Source organism: Chelmon rostratus, chromosome 5 (genome assembly GCF_017976325.1).
Source record: "Chelmon rostratus isolate fCheRos1 chromosome 5, fCheRos1.pri, whole genome shotgun sequence".
NCBI lineage: Eukaryota > Metazoa > Chordata > Actinopteri > Chaetodontiformes > Chaetodontidae > Chelmon > Chelmon rostratus.
The window spans coordinates 18474595-18498818 of NC_055662.1; the positions used below are offsets into that span (position 1 = coordinate 18474595).

At 41.3% G+C, this 24224-nt stretch overlaps 1 protein-coding gene across 1 annotated transcript in view; it reads right to left on the reverse strand.

Moving 5' to 3' along the window:
- The window catches only part of grid2 (glutamate receptor, ionotropic, delta 2), a 478236-nt gene that overhangs the window by 147440 nt on the left and 306572 nt on the right, over positions 1 to 24224 (reverse strand). Inside the window, exons 5-6 of the mRNA XM_041937698.1 lie at positions 14504 to 14557; positions 3772 to 3945 (exon numbers count right to left, since the gene is read on the reverse strand). Of these exons, the coding sequence (XP_041793632.1) occupies positions 3772 to 3945; positions 14504 to 14557 (228 nt within the window). The remainder of the gene's footprint in view (positions 1 to 3771; positions 3946 to 14503; positions 14558 to 24224) is intronic.

A 24224-nucleotide genomic window follows, 5' to 3' on the forward strand; every position in this document is an offset into this window, starting at 1 on the left:
CTGCATCTTTACGCAGGATCGTAAGCTGTCGTCTGTGAGCGCGCGTGTTGTTTGTTTCAAAATGAACAAACCAAAATAAAATACATTTTAAATAAATGCTCATTAATTATTTTCAGGAGCCGTGGGTTGCGACCCCTGATCTAGTGGATGCATAACGCAACCCCAGACACAGTGTTTACAGTGTTTAGCAGACAGTACACTGACATGACATGTATGCATGTCTACTTGAATGGGGAAAAACGCTCCATGCATCCACATCCAGAGACATCCCATTATTATATTTGCACTGTTGTGTTCAACAGGAACACACACAAACACACACAAACACACACACACACACACACACACACACACACACACACACACACACACACACACACACAAATTGCATTTGTAAATGTACCCGACTGAGAAATACTTTCTTTTTTGCATTCACTTGATCTGGACTCGCTCAAGGCAAAGTCTCGTTCTGAAGTCTCGCAAGATGTGACTTCTGCTTACTTGTTTGTCGAAATCAGCAAAATGTTCAGCCACTGAAAATCTTTCAGATAACACTAAGCTTTGTTCTCTGCACAACAAATTCTTGCCAGCACTCCCCTATCTAACTCTTACACACACTTCATTTATGTTTCTGTGGGGTCCTTTGAATGCTGTTGCCAGACACTTAGAATGTCAATCTGAGCTGACCATCAGCGGCTAAAACAAGCACTTTCAGTGGATGTACTCGGATGGTGTGTCATTGCCAGGAAGGATTACACCGCAGCCTGTTTGGTGGCTGCCGGCTGCAGCGCTTTTGTTCAATATCGTACCAATTTCAAAAATTGTTGCCCCCATTAGTCACTTAGACACAAAAACATGGGAAAATAGGGTCTAGGTTGAAAAGTGCTGAAGTTTCCCTTTAATTACGGTTCCTTGTCAAATAGTTTACTGACTGACAAAAGAAAAGCGAACGTGTCAAGTTTATCTCACAGCTAACTTTTCTCTGGCTTTCTTTCAAAGTATCCTGACTTTCACAGTTTTGTCTCCGTCTCTCTTGCTGTCTTTGTCCGTCTATCATTCTGCCTCACTGTCTCTGTGCTTATTGCTTTTTCTCAGAAAATTAAAGTAAAAATCTACTGCTCTATGGGGAGCTTGAATGATCAGTGGGTTCAGCACTCGAAGAGAGCATTATATCTCTGTGTGTGTGTGTGCTTGTGTGGTCAGCCTGAGTTGATATGCTTCAGTGCAGTGTGAAATTGGGCTTCTGGGCCACTCTCTGACCGCTGAGCTGATCTGCTTCCTCTCTCTCTCTCTCTCTCTCTCTCTCTCTCTCTCTTTCTCTCTCTCTCTCAAACTCAACCACTCACTCAGGCCTGCACACACACACATACACACAGGACACAGGACCGAACATGTGTACAGCGTGTTTCGACTGTGCATGCACAATACCTTGTTACTCTCACACAAACATGCACAAACACACATTGTCCTTGACTGAAATGAGTAACACTCACATGCGAACACACATACATAAACACATGCACGCCCTTGGCCCTCCACAGTAGAATGAACACGAACGGCTGGACCCCACCCAGCAAATAATGAACATGTCGGGGGGGCTCGATTCTTGATAATAGCTTTTCACACTTGAGAAGCATTTGATTCATATTAGCAGACACGAGGCAAGCCTTATTTACGTACATTATACCATGCTTCAGAGCCTCCAGGAGTTAACAATGTCTTTATTTTGCATATTGTATTGCAATGCTCGAACCAACTCTAGGCTTCAATCAACCTGTTAGATGATTAAAATAAAATGTAAAAAAAAATATATATATATATATACATACACACGTATTTAGCTGATTTTTAACCTTCCAGGTATTTTTTTTTTTGTTTATTTTTTCATTTTATGATTTTATTTTAATTCATTAAAAACGCAGAAACATGCATTACGCCCAGTGATTACAGTGGATGAAAGCCCAGAGGAGAACTGTCTCAGGACTTGAAAGGCAGATATCCACATAAACATTAAGACCACGTTTCTGTTTTCAGTGTACTCCCAACCTTCATCAAAAGTGTTCCCCTAGGGTCTCATGCATCCACATAAATCAACAGCACATTAATTCAATTTCATATTTTTGTCTTGACACATAAATAAGAGTGTGTTCCCTCTTCTCCGCTCTATTTGATGGCAGCTTGATGACTCACATACAAACAAAAAGGGATAATAATTGCATACATATTGCCACCCTGGGGGATCATATAAAAAAATCAAACAGGTAATAAGTAGTGAAAATATGAAAGTGGAGAAAAAAAAACCTGTGCTTTCCATGACCATACGATAAGATGGTCTAAGGTAAACATACATAAGGGTGTGAGCCAACTTTTCTCAAAATGATTGATGTTCCAGGTAAAAAAAAAAAACCTCACAGGCACAAGATGCGACAATGTCAAACCAGCAAGCCTGGTGTAATGGGAATCTGGCATCAGGAGACATGCTGAAGTGTCAAACTAAAACACTGGGAGCAGTTTTGAAAAGACAGAAATGGAGCACCAGAGCAGCTTTTAAATACATAAGTAGTTTGAGACTTTGAGTTTTGAAATGTTTTGAAATGAAAGCCCAGAGAGCAGTGTTTAAACAAAATGCAAAGAGAATCTGAGAGTATTTCAGAAGATGTGTGCATGTACATCTAAGACATACGAACAGATCTGAATGTCTTGATGGTAATAGGACTTTTGTGTTGTGTTGCATATTCAAAGCCATTTAATCTTACGTAAGGTAGAGTATAGGAAAACAAAATTAACTCTGTCTCATTTAAGGATTATTTAAGAAAACATGAAAATGCAACACGTCAAGAAGAAAAATAGCTCAGACATTTTCCAAATTACATGATGAAGTTGTTCATGTCCGTGTGAGTGATATCACCAAAAACCAAGTCCTGTTTTTCTTCTGAAGTCTTTCACACTGATGGACTGTGTTGTGCTGATTATAGAGCTGTGTTTTTATTGGGGGCAAAGTTGCCCTATAATGCAGTCGGCCATCAATTGACTGTATTCCCACTGGACAACTCTCTCTGCTTCAAGTAAAAGAAATGACTGAACCTAATTAAATGATGTCTTGCTCTTTGGTCATCTCGATTTAGACTGAGATCGTTTTCTTTTTCTGATCATCCCACCAGTTAATTAAACTGCAAGGGGACAAAAAGCCAAAGACCAGGCCAACAGCAGCTCCATACAGTTGCTTTGGCACTTTGGCTAGCACTGATGTTAGCGACTAAAGTTTTTCGTTGACAAGTCAGCCGGCTTTTCGGCTTGCTGTGCGATAGTGATAAACATGCACTCTCAAATTTTTAAAGTGACTTAGCATGTCAACACCCGGGAATGGTCAATTCAAATAAAATAAAAAAAAGATATATTTTTTGAGTGAGTCATCTGCAAAGACAAATAAGATGAATTTTGCATACTTAACAATATGTTGCAAGTGAATGGCAAAGTTTGTTGATTTTTTCTGGAACATTATGCAGTTATTTCAACACACAATTAATTGATGAGTCTAATTACTGTTGCTGAGGTCATCTGAATATTGTCACTTCTTTTTACCTACCTGCTACTTCCAATCCACAGCTTTCTTCAAAAGTCTCATAGAACACCGCTATCTTATTTCTAAGTGTTTGTGGCTGCCAGTTACCGAAGTCAGTACGAGACTTGAGGTTGTTTTGAACATAAAACCAGTATCTTTATTGGATTTGTTGAAAACCACTGACCTGCCTGATCACCAAACCAACTCACCTCCAGCTGCTGAGCCTTGGGGTTTTTAGGGTCACAGAGAGAAGTGTTAATCCTGTGGTTGTGTTTGACACAGCGCTGGGTCGTGTTCTGAGGCATGGGGAACGTCTGGCGCACCAACGTCAGTCGACCGATTGACTTCATAACTAACTCCTGCAAGTCGTAGTCTGAGATCTCCTGAGAGGGCGGAAAGAGGAGAAGGGTGGTGGTTGGGGCAGGTGAAGGAATGATAAGGGTTCAGAAAAGGAGAACGAGTCAGGGAGAGAGGAGAAAATCAACATCAGCAACCCTGATTTGTTTTTTGCAGAAGACTTCACAGTGATCATTTTTGACAAGAACACTACAAAGAGCAGTAACCAAAACAAATATTTGGTTGGATACCACTCCACAGAAGCCCCTGTGAAAGCTAATTGTGTCTAATACATACTCAAAAGACATATTTTTACATGATTTATGCCTTGTTTTATATGCTCTACATTTCCCATTATCACCACATTTCGCAGGTAAAGAACAATGTCTGCATCATCGGTAAAAATAGTTTTTAGATATGAAAGGGACATCTTTAGCAGATGGAAGGAAGGAGAGAGGAGAGTAAAAAGAGTGTATGTGTGTGCCTGTTATGTGCATACATGTGTGCTTGCACGTACTCTGCATGTCCTTGCAAAACCTTGGGGAGGAATCATTGCTAATTTTAGCCCTAGGACACAATTTCTCTCTCCCTCACCCGTCCACAGATCTCCATCCATCCTCTGCAAGTGCAGAGGGTCATGTGGTGACGAGATGAGAACTGACGTTTATCGTCCCTGGTGGAGGTAACACTGCCACCAACCGAGACAGCCTTTGCTTTCTTTCTATAAGTGTGCATTGATTGTCTGCTGTGTGTGTGTGTTTGACTGTGTTTCGTGTGTACGTGCCAGTTTATGTGTAAATCTGTGAGTGTGTGCATGTGCATATGTTTTCATGAGATTGTTCATAAGCCTTTCCATCAAGCAAAAGCCTTTTGATTCCGTTTCATTTGCACATGGCAGCCCACTTGACAGGATGGATGGGACTCTGCCCGCAGACCATACACATGTCATAAACAAACCATCTCACAGACCTGCTAACCTCCTGTTTTTCCCGGGATTCTCCCGAATTTTACCCTTCCCTCCCACTGTCCTCGTTTTAACATTTAACTATAAATCTCCTGTATTTTCAAACTTCAAAAAAAAGGCTGGGAGTAAAGTTGCTTGGAGACCACCACCTATGTGATGTGTTTCCTACATTCCCCTCCAGTACAGCAGGCGGCAGTACATGGAACATTAGCTGTAACATCCATTAATGAGGAGTCATTCAGTCAAATGGCAACCATGAATAAAACACAAAGAAGAAGGATGAACAAGAGACTGATGGAGCACCTGCCAAGAAGGCCCAAGGTTTGTGCAAGCATCTCTCCAAACGGGAGGAGGCTTACCCGTACTTAGCGAAGAGCAACATCACACAGAGGGAAAAGTGACAAATCTACCAAACATGAACATGCCCAAAAAGGCACAGAAACATGCACCACCAATGCCTGTATTTATACCATCTCTCTAATCCATTGGCGTTATCACCCTCTAATGCCAATTCACTTGCCAGTAGCCCCTCTCAAGAGTACAACAGAAGCATAACGTGAAAGTGTACATGTCCTTTACACATCAATAAACTAAGTGCTGAATTTATCTGCCCCTTTGTTTTTTCATTTATGTAATGCAGCATGTCACTTTCAAACAGGTACCTGATTCTGACCACCAAATTGTAGTCACTTAATGTAGGAACTATATAATCCAATCCTTGTTGCCCTAATACTTTAAAGCACGTTGTGACCTAGTGGTGATTTTAGGATTTACTGTGCGTACCCTTGTCTACATGTAAGCAGTATGTGGACAGTGGTAAGGGTGGTGAGATGGAAAATTTCCCTTATTTTCAAATCCCAGTGTTGACAGGTATGATTTCACAAACTTCATATTGGTGAGGGGTAATAATAAAGGTAGCACCAGCTCATTGACTAAGCTCAGTAGATTTTATTCGAGTAAATGCAAAGTTCATTAAAACCTATGAGTCTTGGAGGGATGTGATCAATGGTGATTAGAGGTGGTATTACACAGGCTTCATTGGTAGAGCTGTACTGATCTGCTTTCATTAGGCTGATATATCAACTTCGCTCAATATTCACAAATATGCATTTGCCTCTGAAATCAAACTGATGCTGTTTGGATCAGCTGGTTCTGATTGAAAGATTCACACAGAAATTGTGCCTCACCACTTTCTTCCTCTGCTTTCAAATCTAATTAGATTTTCTTGTAATAGTTCTGGGTCTACAATTCATTTGACTTATTTCAGAAAAACAAAAACAAAATAAATGTGTATCTATTCCTTGAAGAAAAAGTAAAATAATTGAACAGGTTTAACCTTGTATGAATGCCTGGTGCTCTGAAGTAAGCCTATCTGTTTCTAAACAGTTCAAGTAAGGAATCCATTTCCTGGCTTTCAGGGGTAAACGTGGCAAAAACCCCAAACAGTTGCTTACATAAAAACCCCGAAGGGAACTGAATTACAAAGCCAACAAAAAAAGATGCAGGACAGAGAGAAAATGCTGAAAATTGCTAAAAAGGCAGATCCGTCGGCCAAAAGAGAATTAAGATTCACAGCAGGCAGTCAAGGGCATGCAAAGAAACATCGGCAGGCAAGAATTATCCAGAGTAACCCACTCAGAGGACCAAACTCAAACTAATATAGATGCACCAATGCACAAGCATAGAAAAACACACACACAGACACACTCAACCTTGTACGGAGAGGATCATTTTAAGATTTGTCCTCTCATCAGGTGTTCGTCCACCTTTCGTCCTCTGTCACTTTCTGTTAGTCTCTTTGTTTCTGTCTCTCTGGGGCCAGGCTAAACAGACTTCACCCAGTATGACTTACACTGGTGGCGTGCTCTAAAAGCTGCTAGCCTTTTAACAGCTGAGGCAAAATTAATGTGACACATACACACACATTCTGACATGAAGAAACACACAAAATCACACATGCCGTCACGTACAGCACATCCACACACACACGGGGGTCCTTGGAGGGAGAAGGTTCTGCTGCAGAGTTGACATTCACCTCATATTATCAAACTGCTCTTTTTTCATTTCTCATATAACTTCCCTCAGGCCACTTTCTGTCAACCTTACATGGGCCTCTTCAATCAAATCAACACATTAAAATGAGGCCAAAATAAATAACATGTGAATGCTCTCTTAACTGGTCTAGTGTAATTTGGTATGTAAAAATTAAAACCTAACCCAAACCATTTTATTTGGCCATCAAAAACAAGCATGAATAATTTCTTCTGATTGTTTTGGGACCTCACCACATGGGTGAACAAAGGGAGGCCCACATGTAAAAACACAAGCCTGAACAACAAAATGGCACGAAAACCCTGTCAGGTTTCGCAAATCTCACTTGAGTGTGAGATTGGGCTTGGATCCAAATCCTGGTTTCCCATTGGATAAGCCCCAATGGACTCAGGGGAGTCCCGAAGACATCAAGTCACTACAGGACATGCTTGTTCTTAATCAAATGTTTGGGCTTTAACTAGCCTGGGCAACAGTCCCCCAACTCGCTGGACGAATAACAGAGTGCGTTGTGTTCATTGAACACACTTAGATCCTAAGAAAGATTGCGATGCAACCAGCGGTGTCAACTTGCCTGCAGAAGTAAGATACTGATTATACATTTTCCTCAAGAAAGATAACTTCTACACCCTGTTGTCTTTCAATTACGTCAACTCGCTGACTTCTCCGCTGCTAAATGAGGACCAGACCACCGGCAAACCCACCAGAAAGCATTGCAATGGCCCCACCATTGTCTGAGCTGACCAGACACAGGACATGTTAATCGCTCCCCAAAGCAGCCCCAAGAAAGAGGCTACTGTTGAGGCAGACAGGTTAATAATAGTGTGTTATTGTAAGTTTAATTGTTGTGTAAGTTTTACTGTATCATTGTGAAATTAACAGACTGCCATGTTGTTTTGTTAGTGTTTTTTTTTTTGTGTGTAAAGCCAGTAAGCTGAACTTTATCAGTTAAAGGACCAATGCCACGGCTGGCGAAACCTGAGTTCAAATGCTGGATTCATGAGTGAAAATTATTGTGTCTTTCCATCACAGTTTGGACTTCTTTTTCCTCACTTTAAGTGTCTTTCCCCCTCTTTCTTTTACTAACACACAAAATACACAAATCCACGTGCCTGTACACACATCCACACACACACACATCTTACATGTACAGATAGTGTGGTAGCATAACTCAGCTTTGCTCCACACCATCTTGTTGTCTCATTTCCCCCTCTCTCTCTCTGTCTCTCTCACACACACACACACATGCGCGCGCACGCACACACACACACACACACACACACACATATGATGTGGACAACAGATGTTTATTGAAGTATTATTGATTGTTGATTGGTGATGCTAAATTTCAATAAACTCTGTTGTCCTTTAAAGGAGCAGTTGTCTATGTGCTTATGTGTTGTAATAACATCTGGTGTTGGTGGTGCACTGCTCAGATTTAGCCCTTGACTGTTCACATCATAAATGTATAAAAGTACTCAAATATTGGCATTTAAAGTAAACATCCCTTTATGAGACTGTTTGGTTCTTGGTCCCTGATCCCAGTGTGGTGCAGCATAATTATCAATCTCTATTAATAATTTTGGTTACATCAATAACTATCACTGATATTTACTAATAACCACACTTGCCAAACTAGTTGCCAACATTGCCTAATTAACAGCTTGAGAAAATCATCATACCCACCAAGTGCCATATCTAGTCATGCCTAGTTTCCAACCTATTCAATCATTTAGTCCTAATCAGCATTTGAACATAAGCAGCATTACTGTTAGTCTACCCACTGTTTCTAGACAAAGAATAAATGATTAAATCATTCAGTGCTGAGGATGTTTGAGTCCAACTACCTGAAACCAGAAGCTTTATGGCTAAGTTGTAACCCCCAAATGCCCTGCAGTTTGTATCTGGAGTGAATCACGAGTTGTTTACTCCATAAACTTGAAGTTTTGTTCTGCAGGCATCCCCATCAACCTCAACCCATCACCTCTCTTTCCTTCCCTCCATTCCCCAAATCCTCGTCTTTGGTGTTTTATTTCAAGATGAGAGCCAAAAGTAAAAACACATCCATCATCCTCAATTCTTCTTGGCACTTCTTCCCTGACCCCTATACTTCGTCCTCCGCCCTTTCTCCCCTCAACCCCTCTCTTTCTCTACGTCTCCCCACGAGACACCAAATCCCTCCTCCTCTCTTATCTAAAGATGAGGGGGGAAAAGCTGGCTTTATTAATTCTTCAGCTCTTTCTTTCCCATTCTCTCCTTTTCTGTGAGAACACCAAATCCCTCTGTTTTGCTCGTATTCAAAGGTTCAAAGTTGTGAAAAACAAAACAAAGCAAATCTGGAAAAAGCACATTTCATTTCATTTGCCCTCTCTTCCCTCTTCTCCACCTTCAGCAATTTCCCACAACAATCCCTAAATGTCTCCTCCGGGTTTGACTCTTATCTGTCACCCTCTTGTTTTGGTGCTTTCCTCTCATGTTAAGACATGTATGGATTGGGTGACCTCGATCTGTTTTGGAAATACCCTGACTGGATGTGTCTTCATATCCTAAAATACTATCAAATGGAGATGAATCTAATAGGACAAGTGTCACACTTGCCTCAAGCAAGACACAAAATATCCTACAACTCCAGGAGAGCCGCTTAGCAACAACAGTATTCTTAGATGGCTGCAGTCACACTGGGCAACTTCAAGCTGTGCACAGAGTGTGCACAGCTTGTTCTCCCTCCGCAGGAACTTGTGTTGCTGTAAATAAGAATGCTCTTTAACTTAGCAGAGACTAAAGCCTGACATTACTGTCACTTTGTTCTTTCAGGATGTTTCCAAGAACAATGAATGACACTGACCACCATACATCTTTGGAGATGGTTCAATGGGTTTTCATAACGTTTGCAGAAGATGATATGATCCTTCAGTCACATTCAAAGCATGAACATGTCCAAAATCTCAGTTACATGGCTTTCATAGGACATTCCAGCAGTGATATGTGAAGAGCCAAAACGTCAGAAAAAGGCAGAATCTTGTCTCACCACATTACCATATACTTTCCCTTGAGAGACAAAGAGGCAGAAATGAATAGAGAGAAAAGGAATAATGAAGGAAAGATTGTGAACAGCAACAGGGAAGATCAAGAATGATATCATGACAGAAAATGAAAGACCATGAAGAGATTCAGAAGGAGCAGTGGAGTTACCCTCCAAACTTAAGAGAAAGACAGACAGAAAGAGAAGCCATGAGTGCCCCTTATTATTTCTTCTCCTCCTCCTCCTCATCCTCTCATCCTGAGCAGAACGAAGAAGATGGGGAAAGGAAGGATGATCAATTATGAACTGTGAACACCCCCTCAGTGGGGCTGTCTGACTGCTGGCTGTAGATAAAGCAGAGTTATGACAACCATACAGTGGCCCTTCATCCATAATAAACCACAGGGAGGGAGAGCACTTTCACACATAGGAATATTCATTCTCCAAAGAACCAGTACTAGAAGACATTACGTATGACAAAACATTGTAGCCGCTCATCCATTTTAAGCACTCTGCTAGAGGACTTCACACGGCCCATGGGGGGAATATTGTGTCTACAGCCGAGTAGTCTGTGACTAAATTTCAATCTTGATCTTGATAAGCAGATGTCATGAAAAAGAGGGGGTATGAAGCTTTTATTTAAATTATTTCAAGGCATTCATGATTTTTGGTAAAGTTATGGTAAGGAAAAGACAGAGCCCCATCATGCAAAGCTTCCTCATGAATGCCTTTCCTGGCTTAGCATAAACATACATATGTAATTCAAGTTGATTCATACACTACATGTCAGAGAATCCCATTATTCAATTTGTCTAGAGCCACAGCTGGGTTGCAGTGAAGCTGATGCAGAGTGAAAACAGTTATGGAGCCAATTTTCTAGGACTATAATGAAAAGAATCATTAGCTTCTTCTCAATATGACTGAGGAAAGTATGATGTGAAATGTTTTACAGCATGTTTACAACTCTTGTTCGCTCCGATCGCGGGCAGAATAAATCAGAAAAGTAGAATGACAGTTTACGGTTCATTGGCATCCTTCACTATTTAGAAAAATAGATCCTATAAAGAGATTTCAGAAAGTTCAGAGCAGATACTTATTCCAAAGTGGCAAAGCGTAAATTGGTAAAGTGAGATAACTTCATCTTATTGTACTTCACGTCACCTTGTTCCCCCTAATCTTCGAAAGGCTTCTCCCTTAAGCTCTCTTTCCTCCACCATCTCCCTCCTGTCCTTGCTTCACCTCTGGACATCTGCTGTTCTTCCACCTCCTTCTCCCCTCTCCTTCTCCTCTTCATTGCCCAAGTGGTCACCTCTGCTATTCCAATTCTCTTCTCTCAAAACTACTAAAAACACAATCCTGCCCATAAATACCATGGTGAGAGCAGCTGGGCTGAATATCAGTGACTAGCTTTCAAATTTTAGTTTGTTAAATGAGCAGTGTTTGTTTGCATGTGCAGCTCATCAAGCTATCGCACATACAGGCTACATTTTCAGAAAGTGCTGCAGCATGTGTACAGGCAGCACCAGAGAAGAGCGATACTAGAATGTAGCCTGAATTTAGACCCAGTTTTGGTCTCCTTCCATCATTCTCACTTTGCTCGACTGATTCTCGCTGTATTTTAAATGACTACTTAAACTGTGGTGTGACATTTTTTGAGAAGCAAGCGAGCAGAGTCTGGGAGCGTCATGCCAAAAACATGAGAGCTGTCAACGCTTTGGTGCAAATGGGCAGAGGTAGTGAAGTCGTCAGACAGTGGGACTTTTGAGACTGTAAGTGTAAAGAGATATAGTAGTTGATTTGAGTTTAACAACATTAACACTACCAGCCTCTACTGTTACCTTGCAGACTTGCCTGAGTAGGAGTGGTCAGTTGCCAACAACTGTCTTTTTGCAATGAGCTAACTACACGTGACTGTATCAAATGGTAGCCACCAGCTAATGCAATGCTGAAACCTACATACTTTTACAAGAATCGCAAAACAATTTAATCTGGTTGTCTCTTGACATTTGTAAATGGTCTGCACTTATACTGCACTTTTCTAGTCCACTTTGACCACTTGAAGCGCATGACACATTCACCCATACACACACTCACACACCAATGGGTTGAGTATCTTGCCCAAGGACACTTTGACATGCAGACTGCAGGAGCCGGGGATCGAACCACCGACCTGCTGACTGGTGGACAGCCCCCTGTACCTGAGCCACATTGGCCCATTTGTAACTTTGTGAAGTTGAAAGAAGCACAGAGAAGGAACACAAAGCTCAACTGTGGCATTTTATATGTTTTTCATGTTATTTTAATCTATAACTATAATAACAGTGAGAAAACATACTTCAGCAATGTTCTACCATTGATAAAACATTAACAACTGAGGGAGCATTGGCCTGCCAGACTGCATTTCACTACTGATTCCTCAAAGGCAGCAGGTACAAAGTGTTACAGGCTACATGCTGCTAGACATGCACGCAGGCTGCAGAATGACATGTTAAAGCTCCCAGAAAGCTAAGCAAAGAGCAGGTTGCTCCCAGGAAGCCTGAAGAGTGTTAGACAATACCAGATGCTTGACAGGATGCAAAGCAATATGAAGGCAGTCGATTAGACAGCGAGATGTGAATTTAGCCTACCGTGCAGTCGAGTAATGATAGACTGCTCAATAGGCTGCTTGACATTGCCATCTGCCAAAGTGTGCAAAGACAGTCTCTCAGGAAAGTGTACGACTCGCTTTTTTTAAGTGAGTGGTAAAGTCTCTAGTGTTACATTATGAATTGCACATTATAGTGTGTCGTCTATTTCAATTAGCAGAGGACACACATTTAAGTGGCATAAGGGTCCTCTGTGAAGTCAGTAACTAATACAGAGTGGTTGTTTGGAGCAGACTTATCCACATTTTTGCCTCTGATAAGTCTGCCATCTTTATTAAAGTGCAGGGGTGAGGCTCAGTCTTTTCCCTCACTCCCTAGATGTATTAGCATTTGAGAAAATGCAAAAACAATACTGAGAGGTTGTCTGAGGTACTTGCAGAGATTGTTACTGCAGCCTCTCTCACCCATATCAAATATGAAAAAATAAAAGCCTCCATATAGCAAGGCCGACATTCTAAAAGCAAACATCACAAAATAATGATTGGCTGTCCCTGCAGCATTAATGGATGTCATGCATACTAACATTTGCTTCAAACAGAAATACTTTCTTTGCATAACTGAGCAAGTAATAGGACTGCTGAGCCTTGTAGCATTTAGCAGCTTTGCAGGCTGTGACTTGAAAAAGGAACAGAGAGAGAGAGAGAGAGACTACAGTATACTAAAGCATCTGAGTATCTTTTCTTGTTTCGTACCAAATTAGGTTTTCCATTGTTCCTACAGTAAATGTTTTTTGCACTTCCCCAATATAATCCGCTTGTGTCTACGGTTGTGTTTGAGCACTTGCCCTTGTATGTGTGAGGACTCCCTGCTGTGTCCTGCCAGTTCACTGTACTGCCCAAGGCTACCAAGACAGCGCATTAGCTAGTGGTGTACATACACACCCATACACACCCAAACACACACACACACACACACACACACACACACACACACACACACACAAATGTAGCTGATCCTGCTGCTTTTGAAAAAGGCACTTCTCATGAGGCAAGATCAAAGATGTGTTCCTATTCAAAATTAATCTGAATTTACAGCCAATGTTAAAGTTTAATTATGTTTCTCTTATGACCCCCCCAAAAAAAAGGGAAATCACAGGATTAAAGGTACGGTGTCTGGGATTCAGTGGCATCTAGCGGTGAGGTCGCAAAGCAACTGAATGCCCCTCACCTCACCCACAACTTCCAAGCGTGCCGGAGAACCTACTGTGGCCACTAAAAAAATGTGAAAGGTGCTTTTCAGAGCCGGTGTTTGGTTTGTCTACTGTAGAAACATGGCAGTGCAACATGGCAGACTCCATGAACGAGGCATGGCTCCCTCTGAAGATATAAAGAGCTCATTCTAAAGTAACGAAAAAGCAGTGATTCTTACTTGCAGGTGATCAAACATTAATGAAAACATACTAATGAAAATGACATCTGATTTCTGCAAATATCCCCCCTAAATCTTACACACTGGACCTCTTAAGTTGTACAGTTTCAGGAGAGTGACTCCAGTATTTAAGTGGTAATACTGATTTTCAACCATAGAAATAAATGCTCATGCAAAGGAATTCCTCCAAGGTCATCTTTGTTCTGAAACCTTTGTTTGTGTATAGTGGATCGATCTCAAATAAGTGGTGAGTATAAACACTATAAAATCTTTATTGTTTTTGCCCGTGACGCACAGCAGCGGGTGCTCGCTGAAACAAACTAAATTGTCCCTGGTCATCAAATTTTGTGTGTTTTTGGATGAACTCCTGTGAAACGAAAAAAAAAAAAAAAAAGAGTCAAAAACTTTTTAAGCTCTCCGCTCTCCTTCAAACACCCAAGACAATGAGGAGAGTTCTGGATCTAAAAACCATGAATATTCCCAGGATAACTGAAACAATAAGGTGAACTGAAGGCACGCCCAGTCCAGGGTCTATAAATCATTTCCATGGCACTCACCTCATTAATCAGGATCCAGTGACAGTCGAAGGCCACCAGGTTGGTCTCCACCACCTACAACAAAACAAAACACACCATTGTATTCAGAATTGAGCCAAGTTTGCATTAATTTGGCAGAAATAAGCCGGCTTTAGATACACGACTGGTCAAAATAAGGATAGACAAGCAGTCTGTTTTTTTTTTGTTTTGTTTTAAAGAAAAATAATTTCCTCTTTGTCGCCTTTAAAGATATTTTCTGGCTCAGATAATGTGATTCATGCTACCTGAAGTGTGAATATTACGGAAAAGAACATTATGGAAATGTGCGAGGCTGAAACCCAGTGTGGAGCCTCGGCATAAGTGATTTGAGAAAACTTGTATCAAAGGTGCTCAAGGTATCATTCAAATATCTTTTCAAACACATGCAAATATGGCGACGCTCGCTTGTGTGTGACAGAATACTCACAAACACACACACACACACACACTTAAATCTCAACATTATAGCTTTCCTCACTAATTTATGCAGATTAGACAAACTTCTGAGGGAACTCACTTCACTCTCTTCCGTCTCTTAGTCACACATGTGGCCACAAATACACTCCTCAAAATAGTATGTGTGGCACAGGGAAAAAAGAAAACCTTTGCCATGAATTGTTAATGGTGCCACTTAAATATTTATACGTGTCAACTTTTAACCAGTGAGTACACAAATGTTAAACACTGCAGAGAGGACACTTTGAAACGGTGCTGCGTAGGTGACAGCACAAACAGGGCGAGGACATTTGGAAGTCCAGCCACACCGACGGGACTTTTGCACATGCATTTCTGTTACGTCATCCATTCCCTTTTATAGAGCAGCGAGAGCTTTCTTTTCGGTCACCCTCTGCCTGCTTCCCCCTGTTATCAGTGAACCCTGTCAGTGTCTAACAATCAATCAATCATTTTCTCTGACAAGCGTGAGGGTGACATCTCTTTACTCACCCCACCCTTCTCCTTACGCCTCCCCTTTCTCCGACACCCAGCATAAATACATACATAAGTGGAGCACATTGGGAGAACATCATCTCCTTTAACGACTGACAGTTAAGAGACCTCTCTCACACAGCTGGGAAGTGATTAAGTTTCATTTTAACAGTGCATATGCATTGTGTTGTGTGTAAAGGATGCATTTACAAAGATTTAAACCAAATAGAAAAGTTAGAAAATCTTTCTTAAGAAGAAAACACTACTGTTATTTACCCGCTCACTTTCTGCTCTTGCCTATCATCTCTATCGCGTCTCTTATCCTCTACCCACCTCTCTCTTTATAAAACCATTTCAAGGCGTATCACTCCATCTGTATCATTTACTTTTCAACAAGGATCAAGGCTCAGTCTTGTTACCTTGCTTTTGACTTTCTTTTGTCAGAAACACTTGTTTCTGCCTCTCACCTCTTTCGTCTCTCGCTTTCTCCCACCCAGCCCTTTAATTTTGTCCTCTCATGTTTGCTCCTGCCTCACTTCTCATCCCATCATCTCCACTCTCCTTTAATTGCTCACTTGTTCACTCACTGACTGCACCCGCTCCATTCCTTTCCTCCTTCTCTCCACCCTCCCCCACACTCCCCTCCTCCCTCCACTCCTGGTGTAAAAATACAGTGCCACTCGTATATCATTAGCTATAATTGTCTAGGTGACTATAGCACCGTGTGTCATAAAACACTTTTTAGCCGTAAACAAAAGGCAACAGCTGGAGAGGGTGACGGAGCGTGGCTAATAGTGGTTTAATCTCCCACAGAGTCTCTATAAAACTTCATCATTATAACAGCGACGGCTGCCGTAAAACACTCTGTCTACAGGAAACATTGTTGCGACACAGACAAGCAGCAAGGCAGGAAGGAGAGTGATGGAGAGAGATGCAAAACAAGATTTTTGCCATAATTTTTCTTGTCTGCCAACAACTCTGTCCGTCTCCCTCCCTCATACTGAACTTTGCATAACAACATGGCACGAAACTACACAATGAGAATCATCAGAAAAGTGGAGGCTATGCATCTTTTTTGTCATGTCTTGTTGTTTTTGTCTGTCTGTTGTGAAAACAGAAAGAACAAGAAGTAAAGGAGAGAGAGAGAGAGGGAGAGACAGAGAGAGAGAGAGAGAGAGAGAGAAGAAAGGACAGAGGTTTGGCAAGCTATTTGTCTGTTCTCCATTTCTCTGCCTGTTTGTCTTTCTAGCTTACCGTCCTCATCCCTGTTCCCTTCCCTGGGTGCTCATTAAGATTTTAAACAATACACACATGGGATTTTGGGCAAAACTGACTTTTTAAACACGATAATACAAAAATGAGCGTGTGCAATTCGGGAATGCCAGTGGGTGTGTAAAATAATGCAAATATGTATATGTGGATGTTGTTTGCTCGTATTCAAGTGCTGGTGGATGCCAGTTTTCCTGTTCTCCCATTATAACTTCCCTCTGGCAGCCGTCTGGACAGATGTTTCAAGCTAAAAGGGCAGGCTCCTAACGCTGGACGTGACTCCTCTGGGGCTGGATCTGTTCAATACACTGTCTCTCTCTCTCTCTCTCTCTCTCTCTCTCTCTCTGTCACACACGCACACAGACAAGCACGAAACACAGGTAGAACAAATATCGCTGCTAGCATGCAACACCGCCTCGTTTGTGTGCATGGACGCAAACTAACAAGCCACAACAGTCATGATAGCAACTCAGTGCCAACATGGCAGGTAGGAGTCACTTGGGCGTCGTTCCCTTAATGTGACCACAGTGATCCTTCTGACCTCTCTGCCAGCTCCACAAAAGCTTCATTCCTGCCCAGCTCTCACTCTCTGAAGACAGAAGATCAAACAAACACCAGCTCTGTGGTCCGGGACAAATCCAATCACTCAGTGTCAATATAAGTAAGTCTTTCCTTAAAACCTGCAAACAGACAGACAGGACTAGGACTGATCTGTAACATCATACCACTGTGCACAACAGTCTCACATGTGTTTAAGAGTGGCCACGGTACGGCCAAACATCATTTTGATCATATCACCTCTGTCCACCTGTCAGTCCTGAAGGGGTCCAATAAAGACAAAATCATTGATTCTGGCATGCAGAGTCAGAGTCTGCTGCTCATACCACGGCTTGACTTGAAGAAAGCAGGGCAGATTTCACAACATTGTCTTCACACTTTGCTGCTCACAAACATAAATAAATTACATCAATGCACATGTCAAAATTGAGACACAAGGAGACAAGAATAATTACAAACACAGAACGTCTCTACATGTTTTTTATGTCTAATATACACTGTGTAGTGCACAGTATATCCATGTATATGGCTGTTTGTTTTTCTGTGTGTGAGAGGGTAAGAAATATTAATGCAAAAGCAGATACTGCCTTGGTACATTGTGGGGGAAGCTTGAAGAGGGAGAGTGGGCGTTGCTATTGAATAAAGTGCTCTAAATTGAAAATTAGTTGTGTAATTTAATTTCATGCACTATTTGTGATCAAATCAAGCAAACAGCCTACAGCCCACCCTCCAAACTCGGAATATCCAAGCTTCACACTTAAACATGCAAGCAAAAGCTGTGAAAGTACGATCACACACACGAAAGTTACACAAAGACGAACATGTAAAAACGCAAGCGTGCACTTGCACAGAACCGTTTGTACAACTGCATTCCCTCACAGTCACTGATGCATTATTTGTTCAGAGACAAGTCATTTTCCTCGCTGTACTATAGTGTTTTGCATCCATTGACACAGTCAAAAAATGACCATGCTATCAACTTGGTCCATCCAAGCTGCTTTTTTGATGACTGTAATTAATCTGTGATTCTGTGTCTGCATATGTGCGAAGGAGAATAAGGTGGCTGTCTGGGGGCTTAAGGTGAGGAAGTATGATTACTGCTATCGTCTGAAACCCCTCATTCCAACTGAATGCTGGGAGATGGAAAGAGATAAATATACAGAGAAACTAGAACATCACAGAGGTGGCAACTGGAGAGACGGGCAGAGATGATATGCTGAGAGAAAAAGGAGAAGAAAGACAGAGGTAACTTGTGTTTTTGGCACCATAATATCCAGAAATTACAATCAGTAATCACCAATGTTGTGGTGTCTGTCTTTACTGGACTTCCTGTTGATGAAGTGCCAGCACTTGAGAATGCTACAGAATATGACGTGGATGGAAATATTAATATACACACGGTCTGAATATGATGATTCATGAAGATTCTTTGGAGAATGGAGCTGTTTATTCTTTGAATACTCGGGTAAACACTCAGCTTTTCACGTGAACCTAGTCCACCTAGTGTCCACTCTCTGTTTCTGCCTGTTAGCATGCATATCCGGCCCCTTCCAAGGCTCTTGACAGCTTCGTACCAATCAAGTTTTACATGTTCCCATTTAAACACTCCCTTTCATCAATTAGCGAGCCATGTAACCTCTTTGCGCCTTCCTCTTTCCTTCCTTTGCTCTCTCTCACCTGATCAAAGACTCTTTTTTTTCCTGTATCAAACTTACATGTCTCAGAAATCTGTTGCAAAACACATTAAACAAATACCTCTGCTGCACAAAATAAGGAGAGGAGTTTACCCTCTCGTCCTCTGACTTCATTTTGATTCAGCCCATCTCTCCTATTCAATCTCCCCCTCTTTCACCGTTCCTGTTTATGAATCGAGCACTTAGTGCATGCTAACTGCGGCATTTTCTCCCTAATACATCATGACTGCTGCATGTCACCACTGCCATTTCGGCTTAATGTCACTTGCCTCACTCACGTTACTCCCACAGCGAGCCTTATGCATGTGTGATTGTGTGTGTCTTGATATCAAGCATGCGTGTACATGTGTGTGCATATTTGTGTGTTAAAAAGAGATAATGCCAAGCTGAGGGCGGTTCATTATGACACTACTTTGCTCTATAGATTTTCATACTTGGCAAAGGAGCACTGAGTTCTGATTAATGGCGTGCGAACAGGCAAATACAAATACACACATGCACAAGCGGGCACTCCATTGGCATGTATTCTGTTTCCACACTAGCTGCTCAGACTGCTAATCTCCAAACCTTATGTTTGTTTTTCTGCTGCCATGTTATATGGATAAAAAGATACAAATGTGTATCCACATTTACACTAATATGCATCTCATTAAAAGAGATAATAGATAGAGCAGCTTGTCATGTAGAGACATAAACTCACCCAACTCACATCTGGGACATGACAGCAGTGGCCAAAGCAGTGAATTGTTGTGTTCGATAGTGTTTTACACAAGCTGTGCAGAAGGCATCCTGCCCATAGACAGCTAGCAAATACACACAGCCAAGAACAGCAAATATTGTGTTTAATTTGCAAGACATCTGTGTGTCTTGTCTACAGGTTATGCTCATGTTGCTTCATAACTATTCGTTGCAAATGGGATAATAGCCCACTCAGGTATAAAAGGTAAGCACTCATTGAGATAAATGGCATAAAATTAATAACTCACTATGCTTGATAAATCAACTATTTATAAAACAACATAATATGTTGATAGAGGTTGCCAGAGAGAAAAATCAAATTTAATGCAGATCACTCCTTTTGCCTCCAATAGCCACATACCTGATAGTGCTGTTGTGGAATATTTTCCATTTTTTATTTTGTTATTTTTAAACTTTAAACTCTCCATAACCATATATTTGAATATATTCTTTGAGTACATCATAGCTAGTTAATATGTGCCCTGATTTATCCAACAAAAATGGATGAAAAATAGGTCAGGTTGGCTCTGCAGACAGCATAGAACTTATAGAACTGTTTATAGAGAATGCATCCCATTTAAAATCTAAGATAGTCGAAAAACAGAGTTTTCTAAATAAAATTACAGGATAAAAAGTGATATTTCTTCAGGAAACAGAGGGCAATATAATAGTCTCGGTCTTGGATGCAGTGGACCATACCATGACACGAGTCAGAGGGGTGTCAGAGGCCTGTGTGATTCCTCCCAACAACTAATGACTCTAAATAACAACCATTAATGTCTGTTTAATTAGCCTGATACAGCCGTGGTCACACGTCAATGATCCACAGTGTCTATAAAGGTTGCTCTTGTATGATACTGAGGCAGAGAAACAGAGCGATATTGAAGAAGGCAGATTGCGTCTGCGTGTGTGTGCGTGAGTTTTTTAGTGATTGCTCAAGAACATTGTCTCTGTGCAAACCCCGTTTGATGAGGTCTCTTCCATCTCTTTCTCTCTCACCCTCACGCACCCACACCAACTCCAACAGAGAGCTGTCACACTCAACAAAAGCCACCAAAGCTCATCTTGACAAGGTCTCGCCCTGCTCACCAACACACCATCGGCATTATTGATCAATCACTCACTTTCTGATGAAAACAAGGGGGAAAAGAGCAGCAGAGTCATTCCCTTTTATTTTTTTTGTCCTTTCAGCAGACAATTCTCAGCAGTTATAAGTTTCTCTCCCTCTCTATTGCTGCCCATGTCTCCTCTCTTTCCCTCTGACATATAATATCATGCTAGGCCAGCGAAAGTCTTTGAAAGTATGTACTATGATGGCAAAGGGTAACAGGGCCAACATGCAAGACATCGATCATCCTTGAACTGCGTTTGCTGGTTTCTGTTTGTCTGTGCGTGCGCAGAAGCACACAACACCTTGTATGTGTGCGAGTGTCGGCCTTTCAGATTATTGATCAGACCACAGATCCGAGCTCAGTCTAATCCACAGAGAGAATTTATAACAGACCCACACACACACACACACATACACCACAGCCAGCCCCAGCAAATATGACGATATGCAACCTGACATTTAGATATGAACAGATCAATGGCTGGAACAAATAGAATAAGCTGTCCTGATAGATCTAAGGTAAACAGTTGTGCCTGTGTGTGTATGTGTGTGGGTTCATGTGTATGTGTGTATGTTCCTTAATTGATTTACGAACAGCTTCTTCCAGAAGAGCTTTTTTTTTCACCTCACACATTCAATTTTCATATCCATAACTATTAAACATTCATGTACCCATCAGTTACGTGCCCAGTTACAGTAGGAAACTGGCTAATACACTGATCCAGATTCAGGTCACAGTCTGCATTTAAAACCAAACCAAAAAAGTGCACTTTTGTTTGTTTGTCATCTAAATATCAACTGAGCCTCTCCAGGATGAGCCTTTCATACCCAATCATGATACTATCACCTGTTACCAATGAGCCTGTTTACCTGTGGAACGTTCCAAACAGGTGTTTTTGGAGCATTCCACAACTTTCCCACTCATTTGTTGCTCCTGTCCCAAATTGTTTGAGAATAAACAGATATTTACAAAAAGACTATTGAGTTGAGGAAGTAAAACATTTAAAATATTGTCTTTGTACTGTTTTCAATTGAGCATATGTCAAAAAGGATCCTCAAAAGATCACATTCTATTTCATTTAGGCTTTACAGAGTGTAAAATCAGGTTTAGAACAGTATATGACGTAAGCCCCCAACTAAAAAATATCTTTACTGCAAGCATTAACGAACTATTTATGGACAAGTTAATGATAACTAAATAGAATAAACATTTGCATGCAATGATTAATAAGCTACTACCAGCTCAAACTAAACACAACTCTTCTCTGTGTAGACTATTTGATAAATATTCTGCACTCTGGCTTCACAAAAAGCCACCGGGTTTACAACAGTAAAATGTTTAATGAGACTCTGTACGCTTAAGATATTTTATGAATCCAAGAACGAGCCAGATGTTGTTGACTCATCTTGATGCGATATCAATATAACTTTAAAAATAGAATATGAGCCAAAAGAACAGACAATCATCTTTACATCACAGGCTTTTATTGGCCTCTGTAAAACATCTTTATGACAACTGCCGCAACAAAAAAAATAGCCAGCATTAGCTCAGTGGCCCAGCTGACGGTGGGTCACGTCAGTGCAGAGGAACAAAGAGGGCAGAAGAGAAGAGAACACAGGTGACTTAACCCGGGCCCTTAAATATCAGAAGCCATACCATCTTAAATTGCCTATGGCAAGGTGAGATGAGAGGACTGAAAGGTTGCCTGGCTGACAGGTCTGTGGTGCATGTGAGTGAGACAGATGGAGATGGACAGATAGACAGACAGACAGGGAGAAAGAAAGCTTCTTTACCTTTATGTGTGCATGCTTGTATCTCTGTGGTAGAGAGGGAGAGTGTGAGTGTGTGCGTGTGCGTGTTGTTGTGTCTGCTGCACTGACCGAGCTGCTGAAGTGTTCCTGTGAGCCAGCTCTGTTTCTACAGGTTGACAAATCTTTGACCCAATATGAAATGATTCCTCTACCTCTTTTCACCCGTCTGGACTCGATCCATCTGTCCATCTGTCAACCCCTCCACCCCTCTCCCTGACTGCACTTTATGAATCGTACACCGCAGGTCAACTGTTCATGACACCAGATGTAGGTTTATCTTCACAAGTGTCAATCATACACAAAGGCACACACATACAGTGCATGAACGCAGGAAACTAAACCACACACACTCTTGCTGGAGTACAAAATGCACAATGCGCTGCACCTGTACACAAAGGGTTTCACCAGCTATGTTAACTATGCTATGTTTTTACAGAGCAGGACCGGGCAGACTGCAGAGGGCAAAGCGCTGAAATACACCAAAACAACAAATTCACAAAGGCCATCTATCCCCCTGCTGACAGATAATGAGTCCGTTGATCAGCAGCAAGACTATTAATCAGTGAGAAACTCATGATTAAAAATATCAATAAAAGAGAGAGCAAGCAAGGCACATCATTTAAGCTCCTGTTTTATATAATAACAAAATGCTAAATCCTTGATCATTCAGTTTCTCTTGCCCAGTAATCAATGAGAACATGTTTATCTCTGACTAAGCGAATCCCATTTTCGTGATAATGAATAAGTCAGCTGTTGTCAATCTAGTGAGGTCAAAGGGTAACGACAGGGCTTTGCCGAAAATTCAACGTGGGAACACCCAGGTTGGCCTAAGAGTAGTAGCATTTTTTACATGTGGGGTCATGATGAGTCATATTTATACATGGGCTGAAGGGTTGGCGTAACAAACTTACATGAGCCTTAGCAGCTTCCACCGGGAGGAGAGGGGTCATATTAGTTCACTCGATGAAGGGTTGGTGTTTGAGTGAGTGAGCTATGAAGGGAATAACCAGCTGTATATGGTGGAGGGCACCAGCTGTTATGGCCCTCAATTACACATCTGATCTGGCCTCCAGGGGTTGAAGCATATGCTGAAGCTGTCAGCCAGAGGAGCTGACCCCACTGCGCACTCCTGTTTTACAGGTAAGTCTAGAGGCTGACTGTAGCATAACATTTTAATTCATTTTAATTAAGAAAATATTTTTTTCTCAGCTTTAATTGATAAAAAAGCTTTACATTATAATGCTAGAAAACCATTTCAAATGGCCTTAGAAATGCTGAAAGGGGAATGCTCTCAGCTGTGAAATTGAGTGGCTAATTTCATATTTAATTCCTTAAATCTAAAATTAATTGACCTCTAGATATTGTTCTATTGTTGAAATGGTTTTGATACTTCTGTGATGTGCCTTTATTGCTTTGATCAGAGTTAATAGCCTATACAGCATCACTTTTGCTTTGCTGAGATATTAAGCAGCCATTTTGCAGCTAATTAACCTTTCCAGAAGAATAAAACTCTCAACCACATATGCCATTTTTTACTTTAGAGGAATTCATACTGGAGTGGGGATGTATTTCAGCATAATAAAGCAATTTTTAA